Source organism: Hemicordylus capensis, chromosome 2 (assembly GCF_027244095.1).
Source record: "Hemicordylus capensis ecotype Gifberg chromosome 2, rHemCap1.1.pri, whole genome shotgun sequence".
NCBI classification, from domain to species: Eukaryota; Metazoa; Chordata; class Lepidosauria; order Squamata; family Cordylidae; genus Hemicordylus; species Hemicordylus capensis.
In genome coordinates this window covers 290,525,474-290,538,754 of record NC_069658.1, presented here as the reverse complement: position 1 = coordinate 290,538,754, position 13,281 = coordinate 290,525,474, and the positions used below count along the sequence as shown (strand labels likewise).

The following is a 13,281-nucleotide window of genomic DNA, read 5'->3' as shown; positions in this document are numbered from 1 at the left end:
CCACATGCCATTTGCACTCGCCATGACTTCAATGCAATTTCCATGATCTGAATAATTGTCCTGATCTCTCACCGTGCTCCCAGTTGCTCACTCTCTGTCCTGCTCAGCAAAACCTCCCTCCACGTGTGCACAGTGTAGCCAGGCGATGAAACTTCAGGGCAGGCAGCAGAATGAAGCAAGTAGGTCGTGACTCATGAGTAGACTAGCTGCTCCCTCCCTGTCCTCCTCAGTTCAACCAACCTCCACGTGTGCAGTGCAGCCGGCTCCCTCCCTGTCCTTCACAGCTCAACCAATCTCCCTCCACGTGTGCAGCCGGCTCTGCACAGTGCTGGGAAGGGAAGAACCGGCGGCAGCCCGCCTGCCAGGCACCACTGTGTGAGGGGGTGTGGGTGCAACAGGTCTGCGGCTGCCTGGGCACCCTCAGAGACCCTGCCGCAGTGGTGAGCAGCAGCGGCCCGCCCAGAAGTGGTGGTGGCGGTGCGGGTGTGTGTGTCAAAAAACAATTTTAAAGAATTTTTTTTTTAATGGTGATTGGGTGCGGGGGTGGGGCATGGCAGGCTCTTTGCACCCTCCCTGCAACTGCACCTAGGGCACGTGCCCTGCCTGCCCCCCCCCCGTTACGCGTCTGCCTACAACTCCCACAATCCCTGGCTATTGGCCACTTTTGCTGGAGATTATGTCCAAAAACAGCTGGGGCTTGTGATCAAGTTATTTAACAGTTCTTCAACAAAGGTTCAAATCCAAACAGGAATAACTTTTCTGCAGTTTACCAGTTACAGCATCTTGTTACAGCATGAGAGAACCACCATGACAAGTCTGTGTGAGGAGGTGGCAGGTATGACTCCAGGTATACGAACTTGATAGCACATGGCTTCAGGAAGATGTGAGGACACCATGCATTTTTTACTACTATGGAAAGTATAATCAATCCTTCCAGTGAGTCTTAAGATGATAGTGTGCTGAAGTGTAGTTGTTTTCACAAATGAAGTTACAAATTATTTACTGTCTACTGAACAGAAAGGTGAAATTGCAGTGATGGACTTCTTGAACTAGTGACTGCTTTCTGCTTCTCAGAAAATTTCATCTTCCATCAAAAGGCATAACCTGAAAACACACAGTGATTTCCAATCAAAACAAAAGCAGTGTTTTCTGCAAACATACCATTTTGCCTTTGTCTGGAAACTCTTGCCCAAACATCTAGTAGGCCACAGCAGGAGAAATTATGTGAAGAAAATCTTGTTATATTGTTTGGGAGCAGTTTCATGACCTTTTCATAACCACTTCTTAACTTGCTTCTGTCCAGAAGAAAAGATTGTCTTGCTGAGATCTTTCAACAAGGTGTGATAGTCTTTGATGACATTGCTATTATCAAAGAACTAAGTATGTTCCCTCAACATTTGATAACCTTGCATACAGTTGTATTGAACAGTAGAGATGTGCAAACTGGCTCAACTTCAAGCCAGTTCAGCGTCAAACCGGTTTGGTTCGACAGTTCGGGGTCGAACCGAAGCATCCCCTGTTCGGTCCGACCCTAGACAGAACATCCCCTGACTGTTTGGGGGGTGGGGGGTTGCATACTTTTTTTGTTTTTGTTTTTTGTATTTAAAAGTTATGGTTGCAGGGGAGTAATAGCAGGAGAGAAGGCATGTCCTCAACTCCTGCCTGTAGGTTTCCAGTGGCATCTGGTGGGCCACTGTGTGAAACAGGATGCTGGACTAGATGGGCCTTGGGCCTGATCCAGCAGGGCTGTTCTTATTCCTTCAGTGTCTATTGCTGGTCTCTATCTTACATTTCTTTTTTAGATTGTGAGCCCTTTGTGGACAGGGAGTCATTTTATTTGTTTGTTTGTTTATATCTATTTAAACTGCTTTGGAAACATTTGTTGAAAAGCAGTATCTAAATATTCGTCATCATCATTGTCACACCTATAACAAACGCAAGCCCAGCCCACCTAAGAGAAGGCTCTAACTGAGCCATGCCTCTCTGAGCCTCGTGGGCTGACTAGGTTTAAAATTAATTAAAAAGAAAAGAAGAATTTCTGGTAGATTGTCTCGCTGTCGCCAAGCACTCCTTGGTTAACAGAATTACCCCTGATGGGAAGAGGAACGCTAAAACTTCCTGTTCCTGCTTTCCTTTTCTAGCAGTCAAATATAAAAATTGGGTCCCACTTATATAAGCTTAAGTAGAGAGTAGCAGGTTTAGCACCTCTGGTTGAGGCAATGTGGCTTCCCCTCCCCCTCTCCCAGAGGCAATCAAACACGCTGAGAGGGCTTGTAAAAACAAAGAAAATAATTTATTAGTTTACTCCCCCCGCAAAAAAAAGAGTCAGTCTTAGGCTTTATTGTAACAGTTGCAAATAGGAGTTAGCTTAGTGGTTACTAGAGTTTTTCAGAACACCCAGATTGTCTCAGGTGGTGCTTAACATTCATTACTAGACTGAAGTTGAAAATATGTAGTTGTGAAAGCAGATACTTAGGTATACAAAGCAACATACACACAAGAAAATAACTTCTTACTAAAGCACTTTCTCCTGCTTCTAAACCTCTGAAGCCATGAGCCTTGGCTTCCTCCCCTTGGACCTCACCAGGACTTAGGTGAGATCAGCCCCTGAAATCCTGGACCCCCAGGGATTTGCAAAACTCACTGTGAAAGAATCTGGCAAGACTCCATTCTTCCTCTACTACCTGGGCACCCGTTCTTCCCAGAAGACCCTCAGGAGCCCTTTAGTCCTGCCCAACTTCTTGACCAATTGGGTCATGACCTAGGGTTTACAGACTGTCAATCAAGGAAAAACCACCTTTTATGTTAACCTTGTAATTGCTGGCTGGCTGCCCACTACAGTATCCTGCACCTCCAGTACACTATTGCTCGAGGTATAGATTTGGAGAAAGAGACAGATTTGGGAGTTCTTACAGCCAAAACTCTGGATACCTTTGCTCCATCTCAACCAGAGGCTTATCTAGGGAAAACAGCGCCTAGGACAAACACTGAAATTGTTGGGAATTCTCTCTGGTAGGAGAAACCCTTTTTCATTATAGCAGAGTGCACAGAGGCACAACACAGCAGAATTTAGTTAGGCATGCATGTATGCTAAGAGTAAAGTAACTTGGAGCCAGTTCATAGTTTCAAATAAATATATATGGTATTTATTACAGAACTCCATTCTGGACAGGAAAGTGAGGAGTTAGGATCTCTAATCTAGCTAGCTAGCTGGATGCAGATGGATTCTGCATCTCTGCACACATGGTACAGGGGAGAGGAGCTTGCATGTTGCAAGTTAGAAGGAACAGGAAGAGAAGGGGAGAGAGGAAGTGCAAAGAAGGAAGGAAGGAAGTTAGTCCTTAAGAGTAGCAATCTACATTCCAAAGGGATAGTGTCAGAGCAGTAGAGAAGGGATGACCAATGTCCTGACCCTCTAGCCCTCTGACTCACTAGTCTGTCCTCCACTGTCACTGAGACAAGAGACAGAACAAAGTCCTTAACTTCCAAGAGAAATTGCGGCTCCTGTCCAAACATCTGACACCCATCTTTCAGATAACTGTACCATAATATCAGCTCAAAAATACAAGTCGAGCTCGTTAATCTTTTAATATTTCAAAAAATATTTAGCAATGGACATAGACAGACAAAAAATGCTGGGAAACTACAAATTTCAGTATGCTGGGGCTCATGAAATACCCAAATACTATGTGGAGGTGTACTTGGAAAACTAAACAGAAATGCCTGTCTAATTCTCTACTATGCATTGTAGCATCACTATTACATAAATTTTAAAAATAAATGGAGAATTTGCCTTTCCCAGATACTCTGAAAATAATTAAAGGATATGCAGAGTAACCTTTGTCAGTGCTTGGAATATATTCTAGTCTTTCAGAAAGACAGTTAAAATGAGAGAAAGAGAGCAAGAAACTCCCAGTGGGCCTTAATATTAAGGATTTCACACTGATTCAAAGACAAACTCACCATTAATAGCCATATTATTAAGACATCACATTTAACTCACTTATCACAAAAAGCAAAATAAGAGCAGATGAATACAATCCTAGCTCACAAACTTCAGCTCAGTATTCACAAGCCCTGTACATAGTGCCAAACTGAATATGTGTACAGTGAGTTATATTATATTAAATTAAAAAATATATATCTGTAGCCCCTTCAGTGGGCTTCCTAAAGGCCATGGGGGAGAGCTGCAAAGGACCCCCCTCCCCCCGCCGGCCTTTTAATTCACCGCTGCAGCTGTCCTGGGCTGATTTTGGGGCCTGATCAGGCCTACAAAGATCGGCATGGTGGCCATTTTGGAGGCCACCATGCATGCTCCAATGGCCTCTGCAAGGCCTGGCAAGGCCTATGGCCTTGCAGGGACCATTGGAGCATGTGTGGTGGACATTTTTAAAAATAATTTTCAAAACAAAAAATGGCCTCCAAAAACAAAATGGCCACTGCACATGCTCAAATGTCCTCTGCGAGGCCTGGCACTCACAGAGTCCATTTGAGCATACGCAGTGGCCATTTTGTTTTTGGCAGCCATTTTTTTTTTTTAATCATTTTTAAAAATGGTGACCCCCTTTAAGTGGCGCCCGGGGCATGTGCCCTGCCTGCCTCACCCTGGATACACCCCTGATCTCAACTCTCTGCACAAGGGGAACGGCAGGGACAGATCTCACACCATGGTCCAAGGACATGGCTCTGCCTTCTTCCTTTGATCCAGAATATTATCTTGAGGATCCAGTAAGTGAATCAAAGCCAATCACTGACACAGCACAGTCGGAGGCAGTGCCTGCAAAATCAAGCAAAGGCCATTTAAGACCAATTGTTCTTATGTGATTTGACTAGATCAATTTCAGTTTGTGACTCCCAAAGATGTGGACAAGCTGCTTGGATCGGTGAGGCCTACCACTTGTTCTCTTGACCATTGTCCGACATGGCTTATTCTGTCTAGCAGGGAGGCTGTTGTAGGCAGCCTGGTAGAAATCATAAATGCTTCTCTGGAGGGAGGGCAGGATGCCTCCTTGTCTTAAGGAGGCAATTATTAGACCTCTTCTAAAGAAGCCTGCATTAGATCCCTCAGAGTTGAGCAATTATAGGCCTGTCTCCAACCTCCTGTGGATGGGCAAAGTAATTGAGAGAGTGGTGGCCTCTCAGCTGCAGATGGTCTTGGAGGAAACTGATTATCTAGACCCATTTCAAATTGGCTTTTGGGCAGGCTATGGGGTGGAAACTGCCTTGGTCGGCCTGATGGATGATCTCCAATTGGCAATTGACAGAGGGAGTGTGACTCTGTTGGTCCTTTTGGACCTCTTGGTGGCTTTCAATGCTATTAGCCATAGTATCCTTCTGGAGTGTCTGACGGGGTTGGAGGTTGGAGGCACTGTTTTACAGTGGTTCCACTCCTACCTCTCAGACAGGTTCTAGATGGTGTCCATTGGAGATTGTTGCTCTTCGAAATCTGAGCTTAAGTATGGTGTCCCTCAAGGCTCCGTACTCTCTCCAATGCTTTTTAACATCTACATGAAGCCACTGGGACAGATCATCAGGGAATTTGAGCAGGGTGTTATCAGTATGCTTATGACACCCAGATCTACTTCTCCATGTCAACTTGTTCAGGTGATGGCATATCCTCCCTAAATGCCTGCCTGGAAGCAGTAATGGGCTGGATGAGGGAAAATAAACTGAAGATGAATCCAGATAAGATGGAGGTACTCATTGTGCGGGGTCAGAACTCCAGAGATGATTTTGATCTACCTGTTCTGGATGGGGTCACACTTCCCCAAAAGGAACAGGTTCGCAGTCTTGGAGTACTCCTGGATCCACACCTCTTCTTGGTTTCTCAGGTTGAGGCAGTGGCCAGGGGTGCTTTCTATCAGCTTCAGCTGATACACCAGCTGCATCCATTTCTTGAGATGAATGACCTCAAACAGTGGTACATCTGTTGGTGACCTCCAGACTTGACTTTTGTAATGCGCTCTACGTGGGGCTGCCTTTGTACGTCGTCCAGAAACTTCAGTTGGTTCAGAATGCGGCAACCAGGTTGGTCTCTGGGTCATCTCGGAGAGACCATGTTACTTCTTTACTGATGGAGCTACACTGGCTGCCAATAGGCTTCCGGACAAAATACAAAGTGCTAGTTATAACTTATAAATCTCTAAACGGCTTAGGTCCTGGGTATTTAAGAGAGCGTCTTCTTCGCTACAAACCTCACCACCCATTGAGGTCGTATGAGGAGATCCATCTCCAGTTACCGCCAACTCGTCTGGTGGTCACACAGAGATGGGCCTTCTCAGCTGCTGCCCCAAGATTGTGGAATGCGCTCCCTGCTGAGTTACAATCCTCCCCATCTCTGGCTATTTAAAAAAAAAACATTTGAAAACTCGTTCTTTTTATCCAAGCCCTCTCAGGTTTTAAATTTAAAAATACAGTTTGTTAATTTTATGGTTTTTAAATTATTGTATTGTTTTAACTTTTATATTTGTTATATGTTGAACTGTTTTAACTTTTATATGTGTTTTAATTGTTGTTAACCGGAGATGCAAGTTTGGACAGGGTATAAATTTAAATAAATAAATAAATAAATAAATAAATAAAACCCCAAAAGCTTTTTCAGGGAAAGAGTGGAACATCCTAGTTTAACTAGCCAGCAACCCTATATAACCCTCGGTAAGCTCTAGAGCTCTGCCTGTTCTGGTACTATGATCCAGTTTGATCTTCCCTGCCTCCCTAAGAACTGTCCAAGATCCTGAACTCTAGGCCAGACTGCCAGTGTTTTCTTATACGTTGTGCTCATATTTAGAAATAATGGGCAACAATAGTTTGGCACTATGTGAATGAGACTCCTCCTCTTGTGTTTCCCTCCTACCTCTTTCACACATGCTAGGGGGAAAGTAAAACATTTTGCTTTCACTTTAAGAAGAAACCTCAATTACATGTTATCTGAGAATGCAGGGAATTGTGCTTTGTTAACTAAAATTAGAACAAACCAGAATATCAATCTACAGTTTGATCCTGGTTTGTTCTGACTTAGTTAACAAACCACAGTGCTCTGCATTCATACATACATTGATACATTATCTTCTCACATGCAAAAGAGCAGGAAAGGGGAGAGAGGGTATGCAAACTTGTGGCTATCTGAGGCTTATTCTCATAACTGGCACGCACACATCATATACTAGCATCACATTATGCAAGAAATACCAAAATATACACAAACACTGGACCCAGAGATCCAGTTTATGTGAAGAACAATAGGTACATATTTATGAAGTTGTTGCTGTAGAGTGCTTGTACTGTCTGTGTGCAAAAGTTTTGTGTGTGTTTTTTTACACAAAAGGGTCAAAGTAATTAGAATTATGTGATAATATCAGACATGTATCCAGGGTGGGTCAGGCAGGGCACATGCCCTAGGTGCAGTAGAAGGGGGGCGCAATGTGTCTGCCATGCCCCACCCCTGCCCCCACCACGACAATTTTTTTTTAAAAAAAATTCTTTTTAAAAAAATTTTTTTTTAGTCCGGGCCGGCGGCGCCCCCCCCCCAAGGCACCCCCCCCCCTCGTCAGATGTGCTGTGGCTCACCAGTTGCGAGCTCTGTCTGGGCGGGGCTCCTAACTACAGAGCTTTCCTCCCTCCCTGTTGGCAGCCCCGCCTTCTCCCAGAAGCTGCTGCAGCCTTACTGGTTCTCCTGAGTTCTGCCTTGTTGTGCTGCGCCCTCATTAGTATGCAGCCAGTTGCCCAGTGAGGAAGCGAAGCGGAATGGGATGGAGGAGGGAATTGTTTGCTGGGCTGCTCTCAAGGAAAGTACAAACAACACCTTATGATAAAGCCCTTATCTGTTTTCCCCATCTCTGTGTGTGTGTGTGAGTGGGAGAGGGAGAGGGAGAGGGAGAGGGAGAGATTTCTAAAAAAAACCCCTTGCTTAGAAGCCACTGGCATTTGATTTGTGTGTATGTGTTTCTTCCCTTCTCAGCTCAAAAAGTTGTGTCTGTGTTCTGTACTTGGAAAGCCCGTGTGCGTGTCTTCCTCACTTCCCTCCTCCTGCCCCTGATTTGGAACGGCTTATTTACGTGGGAGAAAGACACACACACACACACACACACACTTGAAAAATCCCCCTTTTTGTTTTGCCTTGTGCTCCCGCCCCCTTGGAATGCAGGCTTTCAAGTGGAGACAGTACTGCTCTCACTCACACACACACGGGGGAAACACACACACACACAGTGACTTCTAAGCAAGGGGTAGAAATATCTGCCATGGATATTATCTCCACGGGACTTCACAATTTTGCTCAGTCTCCTGCCTCTGACAGTGGCAACTACTCATATTTCAAAGGGAGGTGAAAACACATGCAAAGTGCACATTGTAGGAGAAGATATCTGAAAAAGGCAGTACCCTCATTTTTCATAATGTGGTGGAATTTAGCCCTAAGGCATGGATATTTATGTCCCTCCAGCTATGTAACACCAATTATTCTTGCTCTACTTCTCATTTATTTATTTTATTTATTTTTATATTTTATATCCCGCTCTTCCTCCAAGGAGCCCAGAGCGGTGTACTACATACTTAGGTTTCTCCTCACAACCACCCTGTGAAGTAGGTTAGGCTGAGAGAGAAGTGACTGGCCCAGAGTCACCCAGCAAGTATCATGGCTGAATGGGGATTTGAACTCGGGTCTCCTTGGTCTTAGTCCAGCACTCTAGCCACTACACCACGCTGGACCTGGCCAATTTTACTTTAAATCTTGGCTAAATTCTAATCCTCAAACATAACCTGTGGCAAATATTTTCATAGGCCAATTAGAAATTATGTGAAAGAGAGTTTCCTTTAATCATTTTGGAATTAGCCAACTTAAAGTCCATTTGTGTTTGTGTTATGATAAAACGAAAGGCCACATACTACTGTTTCATCATGAGTGAGCCTGCATCCACTTTCTTCTAAGCAACTACTTGCTGCTAAGCAAAATATTTCAGTATGTATTTTACATCAGTTTATTTTTTGCATTCTGCTTTGAATCCAATTTTAATTCCACCATAGTTCTAGGCAGTGTCAGTCTCCTCTCTTTGTATATATAGCAACTAAGCTCCTTCTTAAATTTAGTGTCCTCCTAGCATAAAGAGCTCCATGCTGCCCCCAAATACTTTTTATTCCATTGTGAGTTTGGTTTTAGGGGAAATTTTCACTAGCAGTCTCAGGCTGCTGGGTTGAGGCAAAATTGATCCAAGAAAATAGGCAGGAAGAATAAATTTAGAAGTTAAAAAGACATTCCTAAAGACGTGTAATGTGAACACTAGGTGCACCACTGCCTATAAGGCTGGAGGTGGTCTAGCCCTCAGACCAGAAGCCAATGACAGACCTGTCCTCCATAATATTGTCTAAGCCCCTTTTAAAGCCATCCAAGCTAGTGACCATCACCACCAGTGTTCCCTCTAAGGTGTGCGAAATGCGCATGTGCATGTGCTCACATGTTTTTAAAAATGTTTTTTAAAGGACATAGTTCTGGCAATTAACTATATAACTATATAAATAGTTATAAATATAACAATATAGTTATAAATATAACTATATAAATATTCACCATGTTCATAATGTGGAGCCAGGGTGGTGTAGTGGTTAGAGTGCTGGACTAGGACTGGGGAGACCCGAGTTCAAATCCCCATTCAGTCATGATACTGGCTGGGTGGCTCTGGGCCAGTCACTTCTCTCTCAACCTAACATACTTCACAGGGTTGTTGTGAGGAGAAACTTACGTATGTAGTACACTGTTCTGAGCTCCTTGGAGAAAGAGCGGGATATAAAATGTTAATAATAATAAAAATAATAAAAATAATAATAATGGGGATGTGAGTGTGAGTGCACTATATATTGTGAAGTGTGTGTGTGTGTGTGTGTGTGTGTGTGTGTGTGTGTGTGTGTATCAGTGAGGGGACCATTTTAAAATCTTGTCTCTGGGCCCACTTTAACCTTGCTACACCCCTGCTCTCTCTCTCTCTCTGAGATTTCCTTCTCCCTATGCTTAGTAAAGTTATCTGTCAGATGTTTGGACAGGGGCGCAATTTCAGTGCTTGTCCTCGGTGCTATTTTCCCTAGATACGCCTCTGGATAATATCTCAAAGTTCCCCTATGTTTCCAAGTGGGAAAAATAAGCATTTTTTCTCTAAAGGTTGACAGAACTGTCCTGGAAAAGAAGAGTCCCTCTTCCAGCAATGGTCAAGTTGAGGAAAGAACTTATCTCTGCTAATTTTAACCGCATCAGTCCTTATTCTCAACTCCTAGTTACTATGCCATGTGCAAATCAGGCTGCCTGGAGCAAAAGTTCACTAATGAGTCAAGCTCTTCCATTCTACTATCACCTCCTTGAGACACAATCGCAAACATGGAATTTGGAAAGCTCAGAAAGGTGCTTGATCCTTTGCATTTGATTGGAGGATGGATTATGAATAGGGGGTACTTTCACTTCAGTCATGATTTCTTGATTTTTAAAAATATACTTCTGTTATTGTGAGAATTATGCTCAAACAAGAACTGTTGGTTTTCCCAACCTTAGGAAGGTGTTTCACGGCTCTCAGAAGGGAAAATTCTTCAAACGTAAGCCAGCCAAGTTAATCCAGCAGGAACACTAGGAATACTTCAACAATCTTTTTATCTTCTCTGAGGTTATGCTATAGATTAAGAGAAGTGATGCTATTCCCATGGAGATGAATGGCAGTAGCATCAGGGGACCCAGTGTTCAAAGAAAACGTATTTTAGATGGACAAAAGGTGGTTTCATTTTTTGCCTTGCTTTTTAAATTGGTCACATGTCAGTAGCTTGAGAGTGATGATTCATTTCAGTGACCTGATTGCATTATTGACCAAGATTCCATGATGACCTAGAGAACGAAGTACATTGAATTTTTCTTTCTTGTAAAAATGATGTCTATGTCTCACTTTGTCAAACTTGCTTTTAAAGATGTGAAGTTCTGATAATGGAGATGCCAACAGCAATCTTGCATCCTGGGATAGAGGAGGAGGAGGAGGAGGAGGAGGAGGAAGAAGAAGAAGAAGAAGAAGAAGAAGAAGAAGAAGAAGAAGAAGAAGAAGAAGAAGAAGAAGAAGAAGAAGAAGAAGAAGAAGAAGAAGAAGAAGAAACACTACAAGCTCTCCCTACTTTTCCTTTTTCCTCTCCAGTGACAACAGAGTAGAATGTTTATATTTGCTTTAAATCATTTTTTAAAATGATCCTTACCGCTCCTATGCAGTAAGGTTGGAGTGAGGCAACAGCCTTGGCTGACATCCAGACTAAGAAAGCAGGTGTGCAAGCAATGTGCAGCATGCACAGAGAAGGGGTGGGTTTTTAAAATTATATCCCCTGCATAGCTGTGGGCTGCATGACCCACAAGGAAATATATTCTGGAGTCACAGTCAGCTACAGAGAGACTCAGAGAGCAGCAAAAAGAGCACCCCCTCCCCAGGGGTACAATTGAGCAGATGGGTTCAAAGAACTCGTGGCCCCCAACTCCTGAGGGCCCTAGCTCCACCGCTCTATATTTTCTTCATTATCTCCCTCACTCCAAGGGGCCACCAATAGAGGGGCGAACACGGGCCCCCTCTTCCCTAGCTACACCCCTGCCCCTCCCCCATAGCACTGTGTGTTCCCTTCATTAGTCTGGATGTTAACCAGAGAAGGCAGCAAAGCAATGGTGTCTGCCTTTGCAGCTGGCGTAAGCAGGTCTCTCCATTGCTCAGACCAATTAGAAAAACTTGACTTGGAAACATCAGGAAATCAAGGTGCCTGACATACTTTGCTATATTGGTGCAAGAGGCTTCTTTGACAGATGGAGCATTTATGCCTGATGTTTCTCTTTAGCCAAACCCAGGAAGTGATACAAGGACTGAAAATTTTAGCAAAGGCTAAACCCAATTCAGAAGTCTGTCTGGCAGTCATGCAGGATAAGGAGTGGTGGCCCCCAGGGGTCATGGAGAGGGCTCCAAAGTAGTGGCCCCACACTTTGGAAAGCTCTATCTTTATGTATTTCACCACCTCACAAAGACTTGGCATTTTAGACTTGCTCACCTGCTTTGATTTTATTGTAGGTTTTGCAGATTTTAATGCTGTTCTGGCTTTCTGTCTCTCTCTTATTATTGCTGCTGTATTGTATTGTTTTAATGGCTGTGTTGGTCACCTCCTTGAATCTTTGGAGAAAGGCAGATTTCAAATATTTATATAAATCCCCAACTGCTACCCATAGGTCACTACTTCAAAAAAAGATTTAATTCCTAACAAGCATCCCAACTTCAGCAACCAGAAATCCCAGACTTGTGGCTGGAATGTAAACTCAATTGTCCATAGTTTGGAAAATGCCACAACAATATGTATGGTAAAATCAAATTTCCCTATCCTTGGTGCAGTCTCTTTTGAAGAGAAGATGTTCTAAACTGTCTGGAAAAAATAAAAACTAACAACTCACCAGAGCCGGATGGCATCCATCCAAGAGTCTTCAAAGAACTCAAATGTGAAATTGCTGACCTCCTTGCTAAAATATATAACTTATCCCTGCAATCAGACTCTGTGCTGGAGGACTGGAAAGTAGCAAATGTAACACCGATTTTCAAAAAGGGATCCAGGGGTGATCCGGGAAATTACAGGCCGGTTAGCTTAACGTCCGTTCCAGGCAAATTGATGGAAAGCATCCTCAAAAATAAAATTGTAAAGCACATAAAAGAACGGGCCCTGCTAGGCGAGAACCAGCATGGCTTCTGCAAAGGGAAATCTTGCCTCACAAACCGTTGGGAGTTCTTTGAGAGTGTCAACAAGTGTGTGGATCAAGGTGATCCAGTTGACATAGAGTACCTGGACTTCCAAAAAGCTTTTGCCAAAGTTCCTCATCAGGATGCCTCTGAGTACCAGTTGCAGAGGAGTAACAGCAGGAGAGAGGGCACGCCCTCAACTCCTGCCTGTAGCTTCTAGCAGCATCTGGTGGGCCACTGTGTGAAACAGGATGCTGGACTAGATGGGCTTTGGGCCTGATCCAGCAGGGCTGTTCTTATGTTATGCAGAAAATTGTCAAAAGCTATCACCCACTTTGATTCCCAGCTGACACTGTGCCACCCAGGATCAAGCCTCATACATCTGGGAGTGGCGTTCAGCAATAAAGGTGCAGAACACATCCATCTGGAGCAGAGCCAAGCCCTGAAGGGGTGGCACCTGCAGAAAAAGCCATGCTCAAGTATATTCCACATGCTCACAAGTCTAAACAATAACATCCATACATGATAGCATGCATGATAGTGCTGCTGCCATGAAGGGCATGCAAAT

At 43.8% G+C, this 13,281-nt stretch overlaps 1 protein-coding gene across 1 annotated transcript; it reads left to right on the top strand.

Moving 5' to 3' along the window:
• Positions 1-9,850: 9,850 nt before the first annotated feature.
• On the top strand, positions 9,851-11,708 carry LOC128348282 (ran GTPase-activating protein 1-like). Its single transcript, XM_053304088.1, has 2 exons — positions 9,851-10,384; positions 10,936-11,708. The coding sequence occupies exons 1-2, from the start codon at positions 10,191-10,193 to the stop codon at positions 11,165-11,167; spliced, it is 426 nt and encodes a 141-aa protein (XP_053160063.1). The 5' UTR covers positions 9,851-10,190; the 3' UTR covers positions 11,168-11,708.
• Positions 11,709-13,281: the final 1,573 nt, after the last annotated feature.

Coding starts and splice junctions, on each gene's coding strand:
- LOC128348282 (XM_053304088.1), top strand. CDS start 10,191: ATGGTCAAGTTGAGGAAAGAACTTATCTCTGCTAATTTTAACCGCATC. Junction 10,385..10,935: donor AATTTGGAAAGCTCAGAAAG/GTGCTTGATCCT, acceptor TTGCTTTTAAAG/ATGTGAAGTTCTGATAATGG.